The sequence below is a fragment of the Lepidothrix coronata genome, unplaced genomic scaffold (assembly GCF_001604755.1).
Source record: "Lepidothrix coronata isolate B3197 unplaced genomic scaffold, Lepidothrix_coronata-1.0 Scaffold228, whole genome shotgun sequence".
NCBI lineage: Eukaryota > Metazoa > Chordata > Aves > Passeriformes > Pipridae > Lepidothrix > Lepidothrix coronata.
Window position 1 is genome coordinate 1,027,702 of NW_016690408.1, and position 25,144 is coordinate 1,052,845.

The 25,144-nt window shown below is 42.0% G+C and overlaps 1 protein-coding gene and 1 long non-coding RNA gene across 4 annotated transcripts in view; one reads left to right on the top strand and one right to left on the bottom strand.

Annotated features, from left to right (window-relative positions):
• The window catches only part of LOC108506711 (BMP/retinoic acid-inducible neural-specific protein 3), a 159,408-nt gene that overhangs the window by 61,976 nt on the left and 72,288 nt on the right, over positions 1-25,144 (bottom strand). For both annotated transcript variants that reach the window (XM_017834046.1, XM_017834047.1), the window contains exons 3-4: positions 9,715-9,905; positions 2,143-2,333 (exon numbers count right to left, since the gene is read on the bottom strand). In XM_017834046.1, coding sequence (XP_017689535.1) covers positions 2,143-2,333; positions 9,715-9,905 — 382 coding nt within the window. The remainder of the gene's footprint in view (positions 1-2,142; positions 2,334-9,714; positions 9,906-25,144) is intronic.
• On the top strand, positions 3,187-6,752 carry LOC108506714. Of its 2 annotated transcripts, none has more exons than XR_001877863.1 (3): positions 3,187-3,971; positions 5,683-5,872; positions 6,198-6,752. It is a non-coding gene; the product is annotated as an uncharacterized LOC108506714 (long non-coding RNA). The 2 variants fall into 2 exon arrangements; XR_001877862.1 differs by having other exon boundaries at positions 3,775-3,905.

Genomic DNA, 25,144 nt, shown 5'->3' on the forward strand with positions numbered 1-25,144 from the left:
TGATAAATAAGTGATCACTAAATCTTATTAAGGTGTTCCTGGTTTACACTGCACAAACCAGACAGCCTAAAACACAGAAAAATCAGGAGAAACAAAAAATCACAAGGAAGGACACAGAATGAATGTAGTAACTTGCTTAGAACATACACTGTGGTGTTTATAAATATCATCCTTTTGCTTTTTAGGAGAAAACCTGCCATTTTTTTCATATGAATAGAGAAAGAAAGAGGTGTGAGAGTGATGTAGCTTAACTTGAAAAGGGAGTCTTATACTGATTTGGGGGGGGGGGGAAAGGAAGAAATACTGGCTTTGGTTTTGGGGGGGAGAGGGGTTGTCTGTGTACTTTTGAAAGAAAGAGAGCGTCTTTTTAATCTCTCTTCTCAAATAATGTTTTAGGGGTGTCCAGCCACGAAGAAAGCCATCTCTGGACACTACAGTCCCCAAATACGTTGCTGTGCAAACAGTTGTGCAATGTTTTTTTCACTCCTGTCACAGTTTCAGACTGCCCAGTCACAGCAAATGTGACAAACCAACCAGTCAAACAGCAAAGCAAATTATTCCTGTTCCTGTCGAAGTCCAAACCTGCAGGAACTGGGGTGGCAGATTTCCTTTGTGCACTGAAGTGCTCTGATTTAACTGCAAATATCATGGCTTTTGATTTGTGCTTTAAGTATTTTCTGTTCCATATAGCATATTGGGGGTGTTTTTTTTCATTTTATTCACATACACATTCCCAAAAGGATAGTTATATTCTTCCTAGGAAGAGGATGAGTTACATGAAACATTATTAATACTCTGAGTTCTCTCTTCCTAAAACATAAACAACCCTGCTAGTATGGTACAGTCCAGCTGGGTGAGCTGCCCTGCCACCATTCCTGGATGGATGGGACAGGAGGAATATCCTCCATGTACCAGCAGGTGCTGTCAATCCACAAATTCTGCTCAACCCCTTCTCCCTGTAAAGGCACTTCCAGGGAACTAAATTCATATTGGCCTCACTGACAGCCAGGGTAGTTGGAAATTACATCTGGCTTCAGGTGGTCTTTAGTGAACATCTTGGTTACCAGTGGAAAGATCCAATGAGCAGAAAGGATTCTAAATCACATTTTACATTAAGGCTTCCATAATTACTGCATATTCAACTGCAAGCTAAAATTTTATTTGCTCTTCAGTGCTGGAAATGGACTGACAGAGGTTATTTTCAAATAAGGTTAGAGAGCTGCTCCAAAGGAAAATTGTTGCTTTATACTGTACCTGGGGGACTCTGATCTTAGCCAAGCATCCTCCTGTGAGGAGACTTCCTATGAGTGAGCTGCAGAGTCAGTAGACAGAATGCTTTCACTGACAAACTGAGCTAAGAGAAATTCCTAGCAGAAAATAACACCTCTCCCTAAAGCTGTAGAGCCAAGAGCTCCAGATTGTTCCAAAGGGCAGTAAAAAAAAATAACAGTAATAAAATTAATGTTTCAGGCACAGGAGTACAATAACTACAGTTAAAAAAAAAAAAATAAAAGAAGAAAAGAAGTAGAAGAAATAGAAATGTGTTTATAAATGCAGTTACTGAGCACAGGTGTACATGAGGTTGCCTCAATGACCAAACATTAAATAAAATTAATGTTTCAGGCGCAGGAGTACAATAATCACATTAAAAATAATTAAAAAGAAGAGGAAAAAGAAGAAAAGAAGTAGGAGAAACAGAAATGTGCCTATAAAGGCAGTTACTGAGCACACATGTACATGAGGTTGCCTCAGTGACCAAACATTAAATAAAATTAATGTTTCAGGCACAGGAGTACAATAATCACATTAAAAAAAATTAAAAGAAGAGGAAAAAGAAGGAAAGAAGTAGGAGAAATAGAAATGTGTCTATAAAGGCAGTTACTGAGCACACATTTACATGAGGTTGCCTCAATGACCAAACGCCCCTATAAAGGTGTAAAAATCAAATTATGCACCATTCACCCAGACTAACATCACTGCTGCATCTTTAGACCCTCTTCTAAACTAGAATCTTCCTTATAAATCGAAAATGCTTCAATTCGGGTCAACAAAAGCTCGGAATAAAAAAAAAAAAAATCATCATTTTGCTAGGAACTATTTTTCTGTTAGTTTTTTGTTTGTTGGGGGGGTTTTTTGCCCTACCTTGATGGCGGTGGAGGCGATCTGGATGTGGTGCAGGCGGCGCAGTGTGCTGTCCCTGTCGATGAAGTAGGAGGCTGCCAGCTGGTGCAGCGTCTCCAGGGTCACCGCCGAGCTGTTGGTGCCGGGCTCGCTCCCCTCCGGCCTCTTGCTCAGCTTCCGTTTGTCCACAAAAATCGTGAGCGACTCCTCTCCTGGGCAGGGAGACAGGAGGAACCCCCAAGCAGTCATCAGCAACGCCCAGCAGCACAGAATCACGTAAAAAAAATGTTTATTTCCAAGGTTTAACACGTCCGTTTTACAGTGTTTAATGCTGGTGTAAAAGAAAATGAAACCAGTGTAATGCACAAGACTCTTTTTTTGTTTGTTTGTTTATTTCTTTCTTTTGTATCATAGCTGATATCAGAAGAAAGGTTACAACCGGTTATAAGCAACCCTGTGCTTTCTAATGAATTCAGCAATGCTAAAATGCCTGAAATGTGATACAACACTTGTCTTAAACCAGACTTACACGACTGGAAAGTGTGGGATCTTTGGAAAGCCCTTGCTCTTCCAAAAGCAAAGAGAAGATCCAGCCTCTCCTGTGGTGGATTTTTCACTCCCTCTCTCTTTACAGAGACGTGGATCAATACTGTTGAAGTCAGACATTTTAATTGCTGTAGGATTATTGAAAAACAAAAATCTGGCTCGCTTAACTGAATTAGTTCTGGGGAACCATTCCAGATTAGACCATCTAATACCGGCAGATTTTCCACATTTATTGTCTAGTTCATGAATACTTTTACCTCTGTTCCAGGCTAAGCAAGCATTCATTCATTTAGTAAAGGGTTTAGGCAAAACTCCTTACTTCAGGGAAAAAATTAGAAAAGTAATTTATTGACTCAGGATTTTCTTCCGTGCAATTTATGTCCGAAGTCACTACAAAAACACTTTTCTCACTTTTTGAGCCTGTGTTTGGTAACTTGCATTCTTCAAAACTTAGCTCAGGGATGGATTATGCTGTCATTGCAATGTCATTATACCTGTATGTTAGGTTCTGAGCAACTCCACTGAATGCTGTTTCCTTGTTCCTGGAAAGGAAGTTGCCCTGACAGGGTCTGACTTGCCACTTGTGCTCGTTTCACTGCTCACCCATCTGCTACAGTGGCACTGTGCCCATGCAGGGGATGGGATGCCAGCTTCACATGAGTTTACGTGCCAAAAAGTAATAGCTGGAGAGGGATAAAATGCAGGATGAAAACATGACATCATCTTCAGAGGGAGATAATCCTGGTGGTGAGCAGTGCTGAGTGCAGAACACTCCTGCCTCCGTGCAGGGGAGCACATCTGTCAGCAAAGTCTGGCTCACAGAGCTCCTTTGTCTTTAATTAACATGAGCACACTCCTCTTTCCCCAATGTCCCTTCCGTGCTTCCCAGTCTCTCAGAAATTCAGAGGACAGTCAGGCCCTTCAGAAAGGCAAAACTGCCATTACCCAGGAGCCTTTTATCTAATTAGCCCCGCAAGGGGCTTGTCCAGTCTGTCCCTTTTGTCCTGGAAGGGACAGCTGTGCCCAGGACAGGTGGCTATTCCAGCTGGAGCTTCCCTCAGTTTCCACCACCACACTCACACTTCTCCTCCTGTGGTGTCATAATGGGTCATTTTTTTTTGTTTGTGCACACAGCCATCAATGCAGGGATTCACTGCCTGGAGCTCCCAAGAACCAGGAGTTAAAGCAGCATCCATAAATACGAGGATTCTCCTGCCCAGTTATCCAGTCTTTCTGCTGTAATAGTTAGACACGGTTTCATGTTTTACTTTTCTACTGCCAGAACCTCCTGCAAAGCAGAGCAGGTGCCTGGCAGGGCGGGGATGGGCACGTGGCACCAGCACAGATTCATGCACAGGGCTCACTGCACCATCAGGCAGTGCCAGGGCTGTGCCCAGGTGGGACATTTGTCACACTGTGCTGCATCTGTGCCAGCAGCCGTGAGCAGGGCACTGGGAAAGCACAGCAGACCCTCTGAGAGAAATGTGCCACCAAAAGCACATCCAGGCTCCGGCACCGTTGGCTTTCAACTCTGCCCGTGCAACAGAACCTGCCTTGGCACAACCTGCCGTGGGATCCAGCCAGAGGGAAAGGTGTTCCTGAGATGGAAAGCAATGGAGTGGGCAGAGAGCTGAGCCAGAGGCTCATGTGGGCTTCGTGCAGCTGTTTGTGGAGCTGTAAAGATGTGGTTTAGAACAGATGTTAAGATTTCCCTGGGAGGGTGCTGGGGCCCTGGCACAGGTTGCCCAGAGAAGCTGTGGCTGCCCCTGGATCCCTGGAAGTGCTCAAGGCCAGGTAAGAGGGAGCAGCCTGGGCCAAGGATCCCTTCCAACCCAAACCATTCTACGAATCTGTGGTTCTGTGATAATGTAAAAACAAAGAACCTGAAAACTTCTCTCCCCCCTCTGTTTTCAGAGATTTTCTGCAGCTTTGAGTGCTTGTTTTCTCGGCCCTTACAACTCATCTTTCTACTAGAAAGGTGGTTGAGCTTTCAAAAGCCCCTTTATTCTAAATACACCAGCTAAGACCTCTGGAAGAGGAGAAAACATGGAGAAAAATCTCCTAGTTAAATTTTGCACCCAATTTGCATGGCCTGATCTAGTCACTGACACAGTATTTACCCCTCTGAGTTCTGATGTTGTCTTCTCTGATACCACAGAACCATGGAGTGGTTTGGGTTGGAAGGGACCTTAAAGTCCATCCAGTCCCACCCCCTGCCATGGGCAGGGACACCTTCCACCAGCCCAGGTTGCTCCAAGCTCCGTCCAACCTGGCCTTGGACACTTCCAGGGATCCAGGGGCAGCCACAGCTTCCCTGGGCAACCTGGGCCAGGGCCTCCCCACCCTCCCAGCCAACAATTCCTTCCAAACATCTAACCTAAATTTCTTCTCTCTTAGTTTAAAACCATTCCCCCTTGTCCTGTTACTATTTGTCCATGTAAAAAGTCATTCTCCCTCCTTTTTTATAAGCCCTTTTAGGCACTGGAAGGTTGCAATAGGGTCTCCCTGGAGCCTTCTCTTCTCCAGGTTGAACACCTCCAGCTGCCTCAGCCTGTGCCCAAAGGAGAGCTGCTCCAGCCCTCTGAGCATCCACCCCATCCTTCTCTGGTATAAACACTTTTGATTGATCTGTGTAGTCATTAGCAGAGATAATGAGATGACTTCTACTTCAACAGAGTTCTGCTAAGTTTTATTATTAAAACAGAGTTTGCAGAGAGCAAAACCACAATAAAAATTCCCATTTCAAAAACAAGCAAACCAACCTTGAAAAAGCATTTGTGTGTTGTGTTGTGCTGTTTTGTTTTGACTGGAAAGTCTCAGGAAAACAGCCTTTAAACCCCATCACAGTTGTCACATCACCCTACTAACCCAGTCCCGTTTGATCCTATGGTTTCCACGGCAGGCAGTTGGTGGTGGGTGTGTTCTGGCAGGCAGGATTCCCTTGGCATCCCCAGCCCTGCAGCCTCAGTCCCACTCCCTGACAGAGATGTTTTGTTTCTCATCCTTTGTGACCAGGTTGAAATGTTTACTTTGACTCACATCTCCCAAGGCTGAGCAAAGGCAGCTGCAGTGAAGGGCCTTCGGTGTGAGTGTGGAAGAAGTTCTTCCTCCTCAAAAATTCCTGCATGGCATTTATGTGGAATCTCACACAAGCGTGTCCTGGCTCAGCACTGCCATTCCCAGGCACTTGTAGCTGTGCAATCAGGTGGGTTTCAAAAATAGTTGCTGTTCAAAAGAATTTTGACAGAGTTTTTCATCTGTCGGAGCCAATTTAGCTCCTGTTAGAAAAGGTGGATTAAAACCCCAAGAACTGCCCCATACACTGGTGCTCAGGCACCCACATCCCTGCAGAACTGCACCCAGAGCTCCTGGGTTTGGGAATTAACACCACTGACTCAGATTTGATCTGGGAAAGACAATTTGAGTTTGAAGTTAATTTCTAGAAAACGAAACCCACGCCAGAAGAGGCTCTTTTGTCACATTGAAAGCATGGTTGAATCTTGTTTTCCCCTGGTTACACCATGAAACAGGCTAAGGAGACGTCCAAACATCAGCTAAAAAACCAAGTGTGATTTAGAAAGTTACGAGTTTTAAGAACTGAAAAGGAGTGATGACAGTGAATACTAAGAAAATGTGATTACTCAGCATGGAATTCTCCCAGCTGTGCTTTTCACCAGCTCTTCAAGCAGAGTTTACTCTCCAGCACGAAATTCAAGAGCCAGTTAAACTTCACTTTCTCAGGTTTAAAGGAAACAGCATGAAAACACTCAGTTATGCTCACAAAATGATGCCACGTCATCCAAGGATTGACTGGTTCCAGAAATTAGCAGAGTCACTGCACGGATGCTTTATGGCCATGGAGAGGCTCCCACTGACAGCCACTCCCCTGAGTTGAGAAAGTTATTCCATCTGCTGGGTTTTTTTTAAGAAATATGAAATAAAACATGTATAGAAAAACATATATAGAAATATATAGAAAAATTTACCCTGATATATCTCTGGCCATTTAAATGTAAGACTCCTAACCAACAGGAACAGATCACAACCAACCATGTGCAAGAGTTCCCTTTGTGCTCAAAAAGGGATCTTCGTGAGAGCCAAATGGTCACAGAGGCACACAAAATCTTACCACATCCTCATTCATTTGCCAAGTTTTCCTTTCTGTCCATGAATACAGATGATTGGGGATTCATTAACTGAAAGTGCTGTGCACAGTCAGTTTGGTCTTCTGCTTTTAACAAGCTGCATAAGTGACAAAGCTTTCACAATAAAACAACTTGTAATTAAAGGGTAAGTACTAATACATTACTGAAAGAAAAAAAAATCTAATTACATGTTAATAAAGTGTGGACAAGCATCTGTGGGAATCCCCATTCAATCTAGACAAAAATGAGAACCCTAACTAGGACACACATACAGGAAAGTGTGGGTTTATTAGCCACCTCATGAAAGCTCTTAGAAATCACTAATTCCCTGTAATTATTGTAATAGAAACAATTTTTTTTAAGTATTCAGCACCCATCCAATGATAATGGGAGGCAGCAGGTGTGCCTCAAATCATGTCTATAATTTCAGGCTAGGGACCTAAATCAAAACCCGTCAAAGTTTACAGAGAAACTCCCTTTCACCTCATCGAGGTGGACAGAGCCCAGAAGTCAACTCTGTCTCCCTACGAGTGAGAATCTGAGCAAGCCTGTGGCAGCTTCTCATCTTAGAGCCACGGAGAGGTGGTCTGAAGCAGGGGGAGAAAAGGGCACCCTCCCTCAGCTTCCCTGCAGCAAATCCTGACACCTTGGGGAGGATATGGAATGTCTGAGCTCCGATTTTCAAATGTCTTCCAAAAAAAAATATCGTTTCAGTGTTAGTTTTTACTTAGGTCCAGACCTCCTAGAGGGTGTCAACTCTGTAGCTCTTTTATGATCAGCGTGATACCGGTGCTTTGATTTTAAAGATCAGTTATTCTCATGTTAGACTGTTTTCCTAGAGTTGTTAGATCCAATTGCACCTTGAAAATTAATTTCATGGCATGGCTGAGGTACTGCTAGTTACATGAGTTAGTAATGAGCAGATAGCCAGTAACACTGGATAATCCTTGCAGCAGGATACATGCTGCAGGCAAAGCCTTAATTATTGTATTTTAATAAACATTTCCTTTCTCTTCAGCAGTTAGTTTTTCTATGCAAATGTGTCATATACTTAAGAGAACACACAGTCATTTATAAGAAGGTATATTCACATGCAAAAATATTCAAAGTAATTAAAAGAAATTATGGGATTTTTATTTCAAATTGCTGGTCGACAGGTGTAATTTGTTCTTAAAATTCTAAGGAGAATGTATTTGCTGTAGAGGTACCAGTTCCCAAAATAACGATAGGAATTAGCTCTTTATTTTTTAAAACCACTACAGCAAGACAGAAATTCACCTTGTTACTAGGATGGTCACTTCCAAAAGGTGGCCTCTGTGAGCCATTTTGGTCTTTACAGGTCTCAGCTATCAGCCAGACCAGGAAAGCTTTTATTTCCTTCACAAATGGTTGGGATTCAGTCACGAGGTGCACTAAAGAAAACCATTCCTCAGGTGAATAAAGGATTTCAACAAGCCTGTCCTGCTGGAAGGACACTCAATCACCAGAATTGCCTTTAATACAATCGCCCACCGTGGGATGAAGCTGCATTTCTGAAATGTCAGTTCATTCTGTAATGCCTGGGTGGGTAATCACAGGTACTAATTATCTCTCATTCCGAACAATTTATGCTCCCCCTTGAACATTAGGCCTCTTCACTGGATTTCTTCAATCCATTCAGTGACTGGATCCCAATTATCCATCAGGCTACCCTCTCCAAATTACTCTGTGGGGACTGAGGCACACAGATCCCATTAAGATAATGGGAATCACATGGCAAAGCCTCATCAGCCCATTTTGAAAACTCAGTGCCACTGGTTAAGTGGAAACTAGTTCTAAAAAGGGCAGAGTGGCAAATAGGGATTTCCCAGCAAAGTGGTTTAAAGGTCTCATGGATTCAAAGATTCGATGGAAATAGCTGATACTGGTTTTCTGGCTTTATTTCTGCAGGACTGTAAAGGACCCAGATATTTCTGTAATCTGTTGTTATGTAAATTGTTACAAGGACTTCTTACAGAAAAAAAATCCCTCCCCTTAACCACCTCAGTGCAGAGAAACATCCCCCAAAGCCACGGGGCACACCAGGAGCTCGGGTGAAGCACTTCAATCTTAGCAACCGGATTTCTTTTCTTTTTGTGCATAATGAAACTGTTTATGCAGCATCAGTAAAGCAAAGTTTAACATCAGCAGAAGGAGCCACCAGGCTTGTAACAAAACCTGCTGCCCGGAGAGCTGCTGATCCCAGCCCCTCTGAGGAGTCACCGGTTCTACAAAGGAACCAGGGGTGACCCTGTCCTAGTTAGAACAACTGGGACCAGTTCAGCACTGCGTGGGTGTAACCCAAAATTGGGTATTCTATAGCCTTCCATGCCATTGCCCAGAAACTGGTATCAGTAGACCATTTACACCCTCTGCCCAGAGCACCCCTGACCCCTCAGGCTGTAAACTGGGTGTTCAGAGGCCTGTGAGATAGGAGGGTGCTCCTCACACCCATTGTGGAACTCCCTGCCCTGAGAGAGGTACTGAGCATTCCTGCCTGAACTGGAGGATATATAATCTTGGAGTCTTGGGACTTTTTTAGCCACTCGTGGGATCCAGAGGAAGACTGCAGATCACCACTCTCAACCAGACTGCACCAGCACTCTCACCAACAGGTTTTTTTTCCCCTCTCCTTTTACTTTGGACTTGGGGCCCAACAAACACCACTCCATCCATGCCCCAAGGTGCTGGGTTATACATTTGGGCTTTGTGGGTTCAAACCAACTGTTTGTCTGTATAATCTTATTTATTGTATTATTTTATTAAATTGTTATTCTGATTTATAATCTGTCCTTTGAGTTCATTTCCCCTGAAATGAACAGACCCCAACTTTCAGTTCAGCCGCAGCAAACTCATCCCCAGCGTCTCCGGGCACGAGCCCTACCTCCCAGGGTGGCTGACAGCAGGAAGTGCGTCCCATATTTCTTGATCAGGTTCTCTGTGATCTGCTGGAGGGTCGGGCGCCGTCCCAGCAGCCGGATGTTACGGAAGAACTCGGGGGCGAGCGGCAGCGGAGAGCCGAGGAAGTTCCTCCTCTCGACAGCGAGGTTGTTCACCTTCCAGCGGCCAAACTCTCTGCAAAACAAAGCGGTTCCCGCTCAGAAACATGTAATTCAGATGAATGTTCTGTTTGCAAAGCCCTCTGCTCTGCTGGGTGGCTGGGGGCGATGGCTGGGTGTGACAGAGGGCCTTGGCAGTGACACTTTGTCGTGAGTCACGGGCGCAGGACAAGCCGCTTATGAGAAGTGGTGACACTACTCCAAAACCAAATAACTGTGTGGAAAGAAACAAATAAAAACGAAGCCACTTTGGTTGCTGCTGCTCCTGTTGGGTTTTTGTGGTCTCTGGTGTGAATACAGCTCTAAACCCACCAGATTTGCTACAAATTAAATCAGTTATTAGCCCCAGATTTGGACCGAATGCAACAAGCGTATTCATTAGCACGAGGCAGATTTTAAAATCATAACAAGAAACAGTCTGAGTTCTTTGCTTTTGATGATAAGTCACTCAGGTACACAGCTGGATAATTTAAATAATCTAGAGAAACACTGTCACACCGTACTTGACCTTACTATGATAATTCAGGTTTTCTGTACTTCTGGCCTCCATTTTGAGGAAATGCACAGACAGCAAGACTGACTCCAAATGTAGGAGGGATACAAATGAATTCAAAGACTTGTCCCCTTCCCCTCTCCAAAATAAATCAATGACAGCAGGGAAAACAAACAAGCTCATTGCACAGCAATAAACACATCTTTTATTCATTTACTTACCAATTAAGATACCAGATAGAGTTATTAGTGAGAAGGACTCCTTGTCCTCAAAATCCAGACAAGACACACAGCCCTGGCAGTAGCTTTGCTTTTCCAGGGTACAGCAGTAGCTGTTTTGGTTGCAGACTCTGAGAATTAAGTCCAAGCAAACTGAAGACCCTGCTTTAGGTCCCACTTTGTTGAGTCACTCCTACAGTCGTCTCAATTAAGATTCCTCTTAGATAAGATGTAGGAAAGCAAAGAGATTAGAGAGCCTAAAAGATCTTGCCAAGGTCCCAGCTAATTACAGAGCAACATTCACTTAAAAAATTCGCACAAGCAAAGAAATCAAAGATGCAGCAAGCAAATAACATTTGAGGGATTCCTGAAACAAAGCTGAATGACCAGGGCAATACATAATCACCAGTGTGCCTAAATTAGTATTTGGAAATTGCTACCTGATAGGGGATTCTTCAACTTAATTGTCAGATTTCAAAGTTCTCTCTCAAAACTTTCCTTTCCCTTTAGGAAGCTATAGAGCCAACAATCTCTTTTTTCAGCTTTTATGGATCTACTGCTTATCAGTAGAAAGAAATGAGAAAAATTACACACCAACATTTTTTGTCTGCAAAATTAAAAAAATACTCGTTGGGCATATTGACCACGTTAATGCAGACACTGAAACAGTGAATTACCCTGCACTGTAAATGCAATTTTCATGTGAAAAACAAACAAACAAACAAAGAGGAAAAAAAAACCCAGCTTTTTTGTTTAAATTCTGAGCTTTCTAGTCATATCATCCATTTGAACAGAATGGATAATACAGGTTAATTGTAGTTCCTGAATAGACCATCGAGATAGAATTGCTTCGACACCAAGAAAATAATGCAAGCTTTGTGATGTAAAATACTCATTTTTATACCTTGATGAAACCTTTTCTTCTAAACTTGCTCACTGAGCTAAGGTTCCACCACGAGATTAACGGAAAAGATGCAACTCTTACAAAAGCTGGTTTGCTGCCACCCTTAATTCGATTTTCATTTAGAGCCATTTAAGGACAGAGAAGACCACCCTCATCCCCTCACCTGCCCCCTTTTCCATGCACTTAAAATAAACCTCACCAAAACCCCTCTTGCTGCCCAGGCCACACATTTGGGACTCGAGAAGAAACTGTTTCCCAGAAAAAAACATCTCATCCTGCCTTAGATGCTGAGGGTTTCTCAGAATTTCTCACCAGTCTGGTGTGGTATTTAACTACCAGTGTAATTTTATTTTCTGAGTGCATTTTATTTTCTGTTTGAACATTGCCAATTTCAGGTGCAATTTTTGGCAACTGTTGGGCAATTGAAATTTATTTTCAATATTAGATACATAATATCTGAGTAACTAATTCCAGCTCCTTTCTGAATCCCCTCTTAACCCTGGACCGAGCTCTTCGCCTTTTTTGTGTGTCCTTGTGCACAATGGGCTCAGACATGTCTTGCAGCCCTTCTCCAGAAGCAGCAAATCGTTTCTTGGAGGAGCTAAACTGGAAACAATGGCCTCATCCACAACAAATTCGGAAGAATTTCCAAGTTCAGGTTCCCCTGAACGAATCCAGGGACTGGGTTATTCCAGCACTAATAGAAGTTTGTTTGGCTGAAGCAAATTCGAGTTCTTTCCACAGTTTTTGCTATGGAAGGATTTTTTTTTATTTTTTTTTTTTTATATTTTTTGTTATATCAAAGAGAGGAAGTAGGCTAATGCTTTTGTAAAAGTTTTGTCAATATTTTCTGCTCAGAACATATCAGTGCAAACAATTATTAGTGCAGCAAGTAATCATCCTTGGAAATTCACTGCCGAGGAATCTGGGGGAGTAGAATATGGAAGATGGGACTTTTTCAAAAGATGACAGCTTTATATTTCTGCCACAGACTCAGCTGAAGCTTTTCGAGATTTCAAAAACCAGCTTCTCTATTTTTTGCTGAAGTCTTTCCTAAATGAAATATTTTGGAATATGGAAAGACGAAGCCCTAAATCCTCTGGGAGATACAAGAAGAAGTTCCACCTCTGAAGATAAAAGAGGGACACAGGACACCAAGAGTGAGCTGCCTGCCTGCAGGAGCAGGGATGCTGCACGTGGACAAGCCAGAAAGGATGAGCAGCTTCCCCAACAGGAAACCTGAGGAAACATTTCAGATTTCAGAAGGAACTGGTTTTATGAGAGCAAAGTGCAGGAGCAGGGAAAGCTGGGTTGGAGTTCAGGGTGAGGGGTTGTGCTGCATCATTTCTAGAATGCTGAGGGAGTTTTTCACAAATGCTTCCTGGGTGTGTGAGAGTCACTAGTAACCACTATCCCAAAACTAGAGCTATTTTCTCTTTTTAGCCATGTCACTGTAAGTTAAACCATATCCTTATGTTTCTTTTGTATGACTTATATAAATATGCCTATTTATATAGCTATCCATATAATTTCCCTTTTTTTATTTTATTTTCACATTGCAGGCAGTGGTATATTCTCTCCTGTTTTCATTCCTTCTCTCTCATCACCCTTTGTAGTCTCTCTAGCACAAACTCTCCAGCCCCAACCAATTTTTGGTACCAAATGTGCATTATTCCCCTGTGGAAATCATGCTCCTGCCCACTGCCAGAGGCAGGCTAGCAGGCCTGGCAGAGTTAAAAAACATCTGAGCAGAGAAAATCCTGCCTTCCAAAGTGGCTGGAGTGCCATTCATCAGGAGAACACCTCCCACAGCATAGCATGGCATCAGTGCTGGCTGCTGGACAAGAAAACCAATTATCCACCGGGAACAAACGCCACAGATATGAGAAGCTCGTTCTTTCCTACTCCTCCTCTTCCTCTGCTGTGGAAGAGCCAAGAGCAGCAGCTGCTCAAGAAGTGACTAGCAGGTGGTACCCCCTGTACTGCCCAGATATTTGCAGCCCCAGCAATATGTTACCCACTGGATGGAGTTCTTAATGCTCAGGGCAAAGCCTGGTGCAGAGAGGGATGATGGCTCAGAGTTCCTGGGCTTGTCCAGGACAGAGGAAATCAGTCAGTCTGGCTCCCAGGATGAAGCCCATAATGGAATCCTGTTTATTATCATAGGTAGTGCCAGAGGCCGTGGGCAGCATTCTCTCCATCTTCCTGCACGCCAGAACCATGGATTTGTATGTCCTACCCCAAATCTGCCTCCTGGCTGTTGGGTAATGCACACACAGGAGCCCTGGAGCCCAGTAGTGCCATCTCTGACCAGCTGGACTGCGGGATGGCACAGCCTCTGGCTGCTGGAGGGGCTCTCCTGCCATCAGTTCTACTCAGAGAACATTGGGTTGAAGAATGGCCAGTCAGGGAGTCAGCGTGGGGTGAAAACCAGCACAATTTAAAACACAGTTGTCATTTCAGCACTTTTTTCTTTAATTATTTCCTAACATTTTTGATTCGCGTTGCTATTCGAAGACGTTGAGAGTGATGTTTAACCTCAAGAAACAATTAACATTCTGACATGAAACACTCCCTAGTAAAGTACCATACAAGTTGTGGACAAGATTTTATCTTGAAAGAAGCTTGAATTGCAGGTGGATCTGAGAGGACTGCTAGGGCAGCAGGCCAACAAGGGCTGTCAATGTGTCCTTTGAGTTTCAAGCCATAGGTTTTTTTTCCAAATGTGTACATAAATTATACATTTGCTTCTACCACTGCACTCATTTAAATCATAGAGGTAGAGGGAGATATAGGGAAAGCTCTGTATAAAACATCTAGATGAAAGAAATTTAAAAAATGCCATTGAACTTTAAAATTGTAGTGTGTAGGAGATCTAAAATGGGAATATAATCTCTGCTATTGCAGATGACTGAATCAGCCTACAAAGAGGTTTACTGTGAGTCTGATGGATTCTTCTTCACTACAACAGCCTCTCCTAAGGTCAACCACACACAGAAGAGAGCCCAGGCAAAATTAGCCATGTCAGGCTTCACTGTAAGTAACTTGTGTGTTTTATAAAACAGTACCATTGCCAGTAAGCATAAACGTTATCAAACAACATTGTGACGTAGTGTGGAGAACACTCTGGGAAAATGAACTCCACATCACTTCTAATACAAAAGAACTCCTCTGTGTTGCTTTCTCCTAATGAGGCAGCTTCACACCTGGATGGTGGAAGGTGTCTGCTTTGACTGGGCTGGAATGACAGTGGGATTCTGAATCCAATGCTTTCCCTTGCAGCTGCAAGTTACTCTGTTGGCAGAAGAGCACAATGAGAGAATATATGGGGTTTTTCTCCTGCTACCTTCCTAAAAAGCTCGAGGATTTCTAATGCCTGAAGCCATGGCTTGAATAAGGCCAAGATGGGATACGTTTCATTTTATATCCAACTGCAGAAGAAAAAGGTCAATGAGACATTACAACACAGTCCTACCAGTTTGATAAAGGAGGGTTTCATAGCAGCAATATCCTATTACCTCACAGCTACCTACTGGCAGTTCTAACATAGTAAGCACAGAAAATATTTGTTATTAAAAAAAAAAAAAAAAAGGGCTTTTAAAGAGAGGATTCACCCAGGATCAGGTAGTAACCAAGGCTGTGTTATTCACAGATTGTCAAGTGAAAACATTCTCCTTACCAGCACAGGTCATGAACCTTTCAATGTTTATTATGATCAGGTAAGCAATAATAATAATAATAATAATAATCAGAAATCTGCCACAACCTTTACTAAATGCTTGTTACGGTTCATTTTTCTATTCAAGGTGAAGAAGAAAGGATTTAGCTATATAGTGACTGAGAAGCCCTCTGAAAATACCTACCTTTGTACAAAATCTTGCTGATAGGGAAAAAGACACCAATATGAGCAAAGCAAACAGAGCAGCCTCCCTTGGGGAAGAGAAGAAGCTGGGCCTGATAGTACAGAACACATCTCATCTATGCCCCTTAAAATTTCAGTTATCTAGATGTGGTGATCAGAAAGAAAAACATTCAAGATACAATAAGATCTTTTAAAACATATTTCCCCCTGCTGAAATGGAAAGTGTTTCTTCGTTAACTATATGCTCACAATTGTCTGGAATTTTCCCAAGGTCAAAACAGAAAAGACTGCTGAACATATGTATGTTTTCCATATTATTGTTAACAGGTTTTTTTACCTTAGAATGAATAAACACTATCATTAGGATTTCTTTTTATCTTAATATACTATCCCTTTGAAACATCTTCGTCATTTTTTTGCCTTTCTATGTCTTTTTCACCTAGCACTTGAAATTCTGCTTCCAGAACTACAATTCATCAGTATCAGCTTCAGTATCTTCTTGCATTATGCATATGAAATATGTATAAATGTATGAATGAATTTTAATAAAAAGCATATATTATATACTTAGAATGTACTCGGATGTATTTCTTTTTTATGACTACTCATAGTCAGATTACTGTGTCAGCTACTGTGACATCAGGGATTTGAAACTTCTCCTCTGTCACGAACATCAAAGGGACACAAGAGAAAAAAAGGTGGCTTTCCTTTTCTTCCACGTCTCCATAACACGTGTACTGAAAAATTCCTCCTCTGATGAAATCCAAGAGGGAATTATTTCTGTATCTTGTCCTGTGGTGTTGTGTTTGCCTTTTACTATGAGTTTGTGACACACTTCAAACACCTCTGTGAGTACTCCTGCAGGAACTCACCATCCCCACATTCAGCTGGCACTGTGTGCACGTAAAGGCATTTGCACAAAACTAACAGCTCTTAATGACTTAATCTTATTTACCTCCTGCCTGGGAAAGCAGCTCCATCACGCCAGCAGTGCAGAGGAATGACTGGCCTGGAGAAATGCCCTTCCAGGAGTGTGTGGTGATTACACAGGAGTTAAACAGCAGTACAGGTGGAGCACGAACACTTCAGGACTGAAAGGTGTTTGTGTGAACCACCCAAGAGTGAGGAACTGATGAACGAGCTCCTAAAGTCTCACCAGTTTGCACAGGCTTTTAAGACAGGCGTTAAATTCCAAGGAAATGATTCATTAGCTCTGCATCTGTTAATAGTGTCGGGGAGCAGAGAGGAAAGGGAGAATTCCTAGTAAAAGCTACCCTCGCCTACATCTGAAATGGAAAACGACCGGCACAACTGGGAGGTGTTTCTCACAGCCTGAGTAAGCAGGACACAGATTTTGCAGCTTTTCTATATTTCTGGGGTTTTATCACTCAGATGTGCCCTGGCCTGCGGGTGTTTTTGTGTGCGTGCCAATCTCTTGAGGGGGGAGAGTCAAGGGGACGGGGCCAGGCTCTTTTCAGCAGTGCCCAGCGACAGGACAAGGGGCAACAGGCACAAACCGAAACACTGGAAGTTCGACCCGAACATGAGGAAAAACTTCTTCTCTTTGAGGGGGGGCAGAGCACTGGAACAGGCTGCCCACAAGGACTGTGAATTCTCCTTCTCTGGAGACATTCCAAACCCACCTGGTTGTGCCCCTGTGCCACCTGCTCTGGGTGACCCTGCCTTAGCAGGGGGTTGGTCTGGATGTTCTCCAGAGGTCACCGCCAGCCCCAGCCATTGTGGGATTCTGTGCTGATGACAAATTAAAGTATGGTTTTACAGCCTGCTGGGTAAGTTGGGGGCATTTTTGGAGTCACATGTCCATCCAAACAACGACAAATAGTCCAGGTTACATGTCACATTCTACCAAATGCATTCAAATTGGTTACATTTAACCAAATGTGTCTTGGTTATGGCAATCACAGCTGTGAATACATATGGGAGGTGCCTTCTAGTGGGTCAGATCCTCGCCAATATAATATTGCCAATATAAGAAAACCAAATTCCACCAAGATATCTATTGTCACTGGCTTGTATATTTATTCTTCCCTGTAAGAAATATTGATTTCATGGCTTATCACAGGTCCCAGAGGGACAGGAAAACTTTTCATTCTCCCCTTGACAATATCAAGAGACTTTCCAATGCCTTGTGTGTGCATTGCTCAGACTAATCTAATCCTTCTACAGTCTGCTGGAGAGTTTGGCAAGCTCAAAACATCCTTTTCTCTCAGTTCACACCTGCTCATAGGAATCATTTATTATCCAGGCGACATGACTGATAAAATGGTGCATTTGTTTAGACTGGCAGAAGAAAAATGAAATCCAAAAAATCCCTCTGACTGGAAGATTGTGCTTCTTTCAATTTATTTGCAACTGTTTTAAAACCCAATGTTGTCTGACATTCAATGGGAGGAAAAGGTATGGATTTCAACTTCGTAAATGGGGTAAAAACTGTTTCCCATTTTTTCCACAATGCACTAAATACCTTCATACTGTTTCCCAGGACACTTTCAGAGGAGCAGGTATCTTACCTCAAGCTAAAACAGCAGTTAACCTTTAAAATGGAGAAGACTGCCCTGGAAAAGAGTTTTATGACAAAGAGAAGCAGAAAGGTCTATTTACAGCCTTTTTGCCTGACCTTCAGAGCCAATAGATATCATAGTCCTGCCCTTGTAGTTAATTGGACCTGAACAAAACCTGATGATTCTGGAAATTTCTAAGAAAATGAAACTCATAATCTCTGGAGCTCTCTCTGAGGATGGGCTTTAGAGATTTGACTCTACCTGTTACTGCTTCAAAATCAACGTGAAAATCATGTTCTTCTTCCTTCTCTTCTTGTCCTGACTAAAAAATAAAAAGAATGGACCAGGTTTCTTGTAGAGACAAGGAAGAAAGCTGAATCTGTGGAGTGTTTTAGTGCATAAATCAACACATGAAAAGACAGCTTATGAAGAATGAATCAGCACAAAGATCTGCTGGAGAAAATAAAACATAATAGAGGATTCGTAGATTCAATGTTGGTGGATACTCCCAGATGAATCACCAGGGAAACAGAAACTGCTAAAATTCTTCATATTCAAGGTGTGCTACAGCTCGTGATGTCAAAGTCTTTGAACTGTCTTTTATCACTGTTTTTATAATAATTGCTGTTGCAGAACTACAAATTGCTCTGTAGTGCTGGGCAACGGAGAGGAACGCAGAGAAACCCACCCTGCGAGGAGTGATTTCAAATTTCAAGGCAGTGTTTTGTTCACCTCGGTTCTTGTTCGGAGAAGTGAGGCCCAGCAGTGCTGAGGGCACTCCCAGAGCACAGGGAGCAGCCACAACCTCCTCCTGTCCCACACTTGGAGCCAATTAAAACGCCTTCTGACCTGGATAGTGTGGCAGAGAGCCTGAGCTCTCTCCTTGGAAAGGGTCTGCTTGTTTCTGGGATGTTACTGGTGCTCATGGTTGGTGCCACAGAGACACCAAATTCCCAATCTACTCAACAGAAAAGCTGATGTCCCTCCTGACTGTCTGAACCTCCTAAATGGTTCAGACAAAACATATATGCTCAAAGAAATACTGATCCAAAGCCTTATCTGTGAATCTGTACACAATGTCTAGAATTGCTCCTTTTCCAGAAAGAACACTACATAAACTTAGTCTTCTACAGTGGAGATTATCTGGCTCCTTTTCTAAACAATTCACAAGTTTACCCTTCCAAAGAAGTTGGGTTTTGTCTCCCCCTTATTTCCACCCCTATTCCTGCAGAGCACATGCCAGCAGTGCTATTTACAGCACTGAGGGATGGCAGTCACTTAACCTGCACTTGAATTTATAAAGGCAGTTGTTTCTCCCAACACCCTGGGATAAGTTTGGCTTCACACAAGTGTAAATCGCACACATATATGCATAAATGCTGTCTTGATGTTGTGAAATATAACAGCTGCACTATTGTTGTCTGTAGCAATTCAAATTGTTGAAAGCAACAGAATGTAAAACAAAATATTTTCTGAAAGTACTTCGGTGTGTTATTTTTTTTGTTTATGGCTTAGCTCTTCGAGGAATGTGCTGCTTATCTTCTTTGCATCTAAATGTTATCCACCTATCTAAGTGTTGTTTCAGTGGTATAAGGAAATACTCTGTTCTCTCCTGGCACACAGAAAAAATAAAGCCAGGAATTCTTATTCAGCACATAAAAATGTTTCAGTTTTATTTTCTATCACAACAAAGGATGCTTCTGCTTAAGCACAACTATTTTTATTGATTCCAGAATAAATCTGGAGTACTGGTTTATTAAAAATAATCCTGCCATTCTTCTTTTTTCCAGTGGAGTCAATTGTAAATATCTCAAAGAAACAGTGCAATTACACCAGTGAGCTGAACAGAGAATCAGGGCAATAAAATTGTCAATATAGTTCCAGATTACAAACACAGAACTTCCTAATGCTCTTAACTAAATAAAAGCATTGGATGGGAGACGAGTTACTAATTTCTGCCACAGGAACGGTCAAGTGTTAAATGTGTTGTCTGAAAAAGTAAGGCCTATATTTATCTTACTTTATAGAATCATGGAATGGTTTGGGTTGGAAGGGACCATAAAGCCCATCCAGTCCAACCTCTGCCACGGGCAGGGACACCTTCCACCAGCCCAGGTTGCTCCAAGCCCCAGCCAACCTGGCCTTGGACACTTCCAGGGATCCAGGGGCAGCCACAGCTTCTCTGGGCAACCTGTGCCAGGGCCTCACCACCCTCCCAGCCAAGAATTTCCTCCATAAATCTCACAGCAATTTTCCTGGTCTGAAGCTGGATGAGACCAAAGATGCCCTTGATCTGATGAATTTAGAGCAGTCTTAGATCCAACGACTCTGAACACAGCCATGAATCCCTGCATCCTTTCAGGAGAAACTTCACCCAGCAGCAGCTGCACAGACAGGAACAAAAGCTTTCTTCACCCCTTTAACCTAAATAAGAGCATGAAATTCGCTGCCAAACAGAGACTATTTAAATGCTCATTGGGACAGCAGGTGATTTAATTTCCTCTCTGTTTTTTCCTTGAAACAGAAATAAAAAGAGTTGCAGCAATCCAAGCCTTTTTTTGCTATTAAAAGGCTTGATTTTGTTGTAAGTGTCGTTCCTATGTGTTATTGCTGCATCGTGTGATAAATAATGAGATTTCTGAAGCTGAAGAAAGCTACAGGAAAAAATATCCTCCACGTCTTTACATCCGTGCCATACTGAACCAATGAAAAGTTAAAAGTATAAAAGGTAAAAAAAAAAAATTAAAGTGGTTACAAATCAAATACTTTTCAATTATACTGTAACTTTTAATCAATTATCTGGTTAATAGTTTAGTAGGTTTTGGCTGATGTGAAAAAATATTTAAAAATATAAAAATATTTAAAAATATTTAAAAATATAAAACACCAATTATTTCTGTGTACACAAATTGCACTTTGACAACATGCCAAAAGAGAAAAGATTGTTGCATAGAATAATTTAAGCCCTCACTGCAGGTTCCACAATCTTGTCCTTTGCCACAGAAACACTTTAGCCCCAGTAATCATCCTGAAGTGGAAAAACCTCTGTGCTATGGATCAGCTTGGAGTCTCTCATGCTGCAATTTGATCTATTACTGTCCATCCACTGCCCCAATAAAGGATGAAGGTTTGTGTATCCAGGCACAGAAGAGAGATTACAGTCATTTGTCTGAATGCAGGAGTAAGACCCAGATCCCCTGCAAAGGGTTTGTTGTTAGAGGAACATTGTCACATTACAGGGGATCTTGCAGAAATTATCCTGAACCTGGTCTTTTTTTTTAAATTCTTATTATTGAGTGGAATGAAAGAAATTATATCCACAAAATACACTGAGCTGAGGGCTTTGGCAAGTGCTTTGGAAGATTTACAGATACCAGGGAAGTGGCTGAAAATTGAAAATATGGCATGGGATAAAAAGGCCTGGTACTGTGCTGAAAACCACATCTGAATACACACAAAATGGGGGGGGGCAGCCTTTTTTCCAGGGCAATTAGTGACAGGACAGGGGGAAACGGCCTCAGGTTGTGCCAGGGGAGGTCCAGGTTAGGAGGAAAAATGTTTTCACTGAGAGAGGTTGAGCAATCCCTGGAAGAGGTCAAAAAATGACTGGACGTGGTGCTAAGGGATATGGTTTAGTGGCCATGGTGGCATTTGAGCAAAGGTTGGACTAGATGATCTTGGAAGTTTTTTCCAACCTTAATGACTCCATGATTTTATGAAAACAAATAATTAAACTAGTAGAAACATGGTAAAATAGAACACATTTCGAAAAGGTCCACTAATTCTTTTGGGAATTCCGCTGCAACCGTGAAAAATTCTTACATAAAACTAGAATGTTTTATATATAACAACAAAATAGCTTATGTGACAAAATGTCATGTTCCAGAGGTCTTCTAAGATCCCAGTCATGGTACCCCCGAAGAGTCATAAATGAATTAAAAATCAAATCAAATAAATGAAAATAAAATAATAAAAAAACCCTGTTTAAATCCTTTTCGAAACAACAGGCAGTGGAAGAAAATCGTTATTAGGAAAGGTTGGACAGGATTTTTTGGAGGGAACATAAGCTTCTGGGGGACATGACAACAGACCTGCAATATGTTACTCAGCAACAGGAGCTGAACAATTGCTCAGTTAGGAAAAACAAGCCTTATTTGGGGTAAAGAAGGCTGAACAACAGATCTGTCCCAGCGCTACATTTCTGCCAATCTAGACCAGTAAATGTGAGCAAAGTTCAGGTGCTGCCCCACCTGTCAGTTTGTAGTGTCTGCTCCGCTGACAGCAGCTGCTCCCTCCCATTCCTGCCTCCACATTTGAGAATGTTATTTTCTCTGAAAATGTCAAATATGAAGTAGTAAATGCCTGTTTCAGCATTTTGGTAGATTTACTATGCTTAGATTAAATGTTTTGTTTCAGTGATATTAAGAATATTTCAAGATTATACTTTAATCAACTATCACTTTCTTGAGACCAATATTTTTCTAAACCTGACATATTTTGGCTCAGAGACACCAGTAAGATGTCAGTTTAATTACAGACAGGTTGTGCAGTGGAAAGCAACGCAATGTAAATTTTTATCCTTACGGGATTAAAAATAAGAAAAAGCACATATGTGTGTATTTTTTTTTTTAGTTGCTATTAAGTTTCTGAGGTTATTAGAATCGGTTCTGTTATTATTAAGATTCTGACTTATCATTTCACCTCACGCCCAGGAAGAGGAGGGAAACAAATTAAGCATATTCATACAAATAGCAGCACTCAGAAAGAAGTTGCCCCTTGTCTCTGAAACTATGGAATTCTTTGTGTTTGAAGTCCCAGAAAGAGCAGCAGTTAGTCCTGCTCCTGACACACGTTGTCCTTCCCACATGGCCTTGCCCTTGCAAAGTAAACAGTTATTACTGGGGGATTTGAGGGGAAACCTCACAACACAAAACTTAATTTGCATGAAGTGGTTTTTTCCTTCAGGTCTTACTTGGGTTTTGTCCTTGCATCCTTCTAATACACTGCTCAGTAACTGTTTGAAGCATGACCATGCAAAGTGCTGATTTTGTCTCCATCACTGACGGTTAGCAGTGATCACACAAGTCATGAAAATAAAGTCATGTCATAAACCTTGTAAGGATTAATCCTCATAAAGGATTATTTCTGGTAAATGCTCTGAGAACAGGTGACTCTTTGGGAGCTGGTGGCCTCAGTGGGGAGGAAAACAGAAGGAAAAACGTCTCTCTCAAACTGGAGGAGAATTGTTTATTAGGAAACAGTATTTGCAGGCTTTCCATGGGTGTTTTGTAAACTCAGTTGCAGTAGCTGTGCTGCCCTTTCAGTCCCACGATCATTCCCTGTGCCTGGATCTCAGGGATGAGTTGGAGGTGGGCTGACAAACAGCTCTTCCAGTGGAGACATTGGTAGAATTGGGATGTGCTGCCAGGAGAGAAGAAAAGGATATCTCGGGATACTATTACTGAAATGCTATTTTAAGGTTGTCTTTACCTTAAATAATCTTCAGACTTTATTTTCAACATGTTTTTCTACTCTATTTGTTCAGGCAACAAACTGGAATGCAAATGTTTTCGTGCAGTGGACAAGACCTGGCATCTCTGTAAGAGCTCTGATCTCATTTTCACGAGGAACTAAGCAAACTCTCTGTAGGTTTTTTATGTCCTTACACCTTTACACTCTAGCAGAAAAAAAACATTTTAATTTTTCCAGCAGTATTCGGGAATACAAGCTATGTGACTAATCAGTATATACCTGACCTGAGCACCTTCAGGAATTTTAAGAGCAAAATGTGTTTTAAGACTGTCATAAGGTCATCGCCAATTGCACTTGTCTAAACATAGAGAAAAACCCCTTTCAGCCTCAGTTTTCCCATCTGGAAAACGATAGATACTGAGACATTTATGGAAGTCATAATACCTCTACCTGTAAAATACTATTCAAAGTACAATTCTGTGACACTCTGTAATCAGAAATGTCTGCTTTGGGAATTTAATTAATGCCTTTCTTCAAACACAAGAGGAGCAGGATTTTACAAGCTGCAACTCAGGAATAACAGAACCTAGTAAAAGAAAACCAGGAAAATTTGGAGAGGAACCTATCCACCCATTCTTTTCCAGCCACACCTTGTTCTCTAGAATTCAAGACTCTAATATTCTACAGTTCACCTTGAAGTCAAACTTACACATGCCTTGAACCTTTTTGGGAAGGTGCACATGAGTCTGGATGGATGGCTCAGCTGGTTTGAACACCTTGCTGCAAGCTGGTGTTCAAATTGCTGACAGCAGCAAAGGCATCTTATTCCCAGCACCAGAGCTGAGATTAGGGGGCTGCTTGACATCGCTGTATTTTATAATTTTGTACATTATCACTGTAAACTGCAGCTGGAGCTGTCGGAGCTAAATTGCCCAGAACAAAAAGGGATCCTTCAAACAGATGAGGCAGGACAGACAGAATCAGGAGAGAGCAGTGCAACCCTTTGCCTGCTAAGTCCTTTTGGTTTCTATCTGCTCTTTACTGCAACAAGTCTTTTACCTCAGTCCGTGTCAGAGCAGACAGAACTGCTTGGCACTTTGGGTTTGGTGGCCAAACACTCACACCCACACGTGGGATACTTCTGTGGCAAGATTGTTGACACAACAAGGAAAAAAAGTGTCAGATATTTCAGGGGCTTCTGTGATGACTTTAATTTCTCTCTATATATGTCACAAATACAAACAGAAGTAACGGTAAAAGCCAGAAACACTGCAGAGCTGTGCAGGAGACTAGAGAACAGTAAACTTGCTGTTACCCGAGGGGGATCAGTTTGCCCATATCTTACTTTAATCAAGGTAAATCAAAGGATAGAGACAGTCTGTGGAAATTAACCCTTCTGGAAAACCTAGGCATTTAAAATGTGCCAAAAAGAATGATTAAAATTAGAGTCATTTTAATTTAAGGTAGAATCTGGTCTTCTAAATTCAGCATCTCCTTCAGTAAGGAGTAAATATGCTAACTGTCTATAATTCTCTTTCTCCGTTCCATCTCCCACCTGGCTTTTGACTTAATTGATTAAAGACAATCTAAAATAGGTATAAAAAATTGTAAATGCTCACCTTTGTTTTAATCTACACCTAGACATTTGAATAGCTAACTTCTCCCAGAGGCATCTTTACAAGGAGGAGCCTTCAACATCCTTCCGGTAGCTCAAATAAAAGCAGTATTGTTGTGAGTACGAGTTTGGAAGCAGGGCTAACGAAGTAAACAAAGATTAGTTAGAA